The sequence below is a fragment of the Crocuta crocuta genome, unplaced genomic scaffold (genome assembly GCF_008692635.1).
Source record: "Crocuta crocuta isolate KB4526 unplaced genomic scaffold, BGI_CrCroc_1.0 scaffold267, whole genome shotgun sequence".
In the NCBI taxonomy this organism is placed as follows: domain Eukaryota; kingdom Metazoa; phylum Chordata; class Mammalia; order Carnivora; family Hyaenidae; genus Crocuta; species Crocuta crocuta.
In genome coordinates, this window is record NW_027531899.1 from 4,523,630 (window position 1) to 4,524,550 (window position 921).

At 59.1% G+C, this 921-nt stretch overlaps 1 protein-coding gene across 1 annotated transcript in view; it reads right to left on the reverse strand.

Moving 5' to 3' along the window:
- Window positions 1-921, reverse strand: part of HAMP (hepcidin antimicrobial peptide) — a 1,674-nt gene extending 753 nt beyond the window's left edge. Inside the window, exon 1 of the mRNA XM_077773845.1 lies at window positions 692-921. Within this exon, the coding sequence (XP_077629971.1) occupies window positions 692-778 (87 nt within the window). The 5' untranslated portion in view covers window positions 779-921. The remainder of the gene's footprint in view (window positions 1-691) is intronic.

Sequence of the window (921 nt, forward strand, 5' to 3'; positions counted from 1 at the left end):
AAAAAAAAAAAAGAGAAACTAGCCTGCAGAGCTGCCCTCGCACGTGAAGGAAAGTCAGTACTTGCACAGTCCGCCCCTCAGTCTCATCTCCAAGCAGCATCCTCTCCCCTCACTACAGCCTCCGATCCTCGGACACCTGACTGCCCCCTGCCTGGGTCTTCACTTACTGCCCCCTCCTCTTGTCCAGACCACCCAGTCCCAGATCGAATTTCATTTCCCACAAACCACTGTGGCTCGATTTCCAGCCCCTGATCCGTCGGAAGTCCTCCCTTCACCCCCCACGCCTGTGGCTACTACCATCACCATTTTCTGTTATTCAGCATTGACTCAACAGTTATCCTATTTCTGTTTTCATTGTTGACGGACGAATTCCCCGGCTGGGACATGAACTCCATGAGAGCAAAACTCTTTTCTCATCTACCTTGTTCGCTGCGTGATCCCCACTGACTAGGAAAGGACTTAACACGGAGCAGACACTCGGTATCTGTGGAACTAGTTCGGGGCCTCCAGTCCGATCCTTGGGCCGCTTATCTCTGTACTTCAGGCAGCCATCCATCCCCCCCACCCCCGTTCCCTGCCCTGAGCTCGGCCCGGTGCCAAGGGGTCTCCAGCTGCCCTCAGCAGTTCCCCCCACCCAGGGCCCGGCTCTCCGGTCCTGGCCACCGTGGTCCCAGGCCCTGTGGGCTCTCACCTCTCGCCGGAGAGCGGAGCCACCGGCCAGGCTGGCCAGGAGGAGGAGCAGGAGGCAGGCGGCCTGGACCTGTGTGCTCAGGGCCATCGTGTTGTCTGGCTGGCTGTCCTGCTGTCGGGTGTAGGACTTGCTGTGGTGTCTGGGGTCCCGGCTCAGCTGCTTTTATGGGCCCTTCTGGGGGAGGCGGGGGTGCTAAGCCCCCTCCCCTTTGTCCCAACTCATTTCCAAGA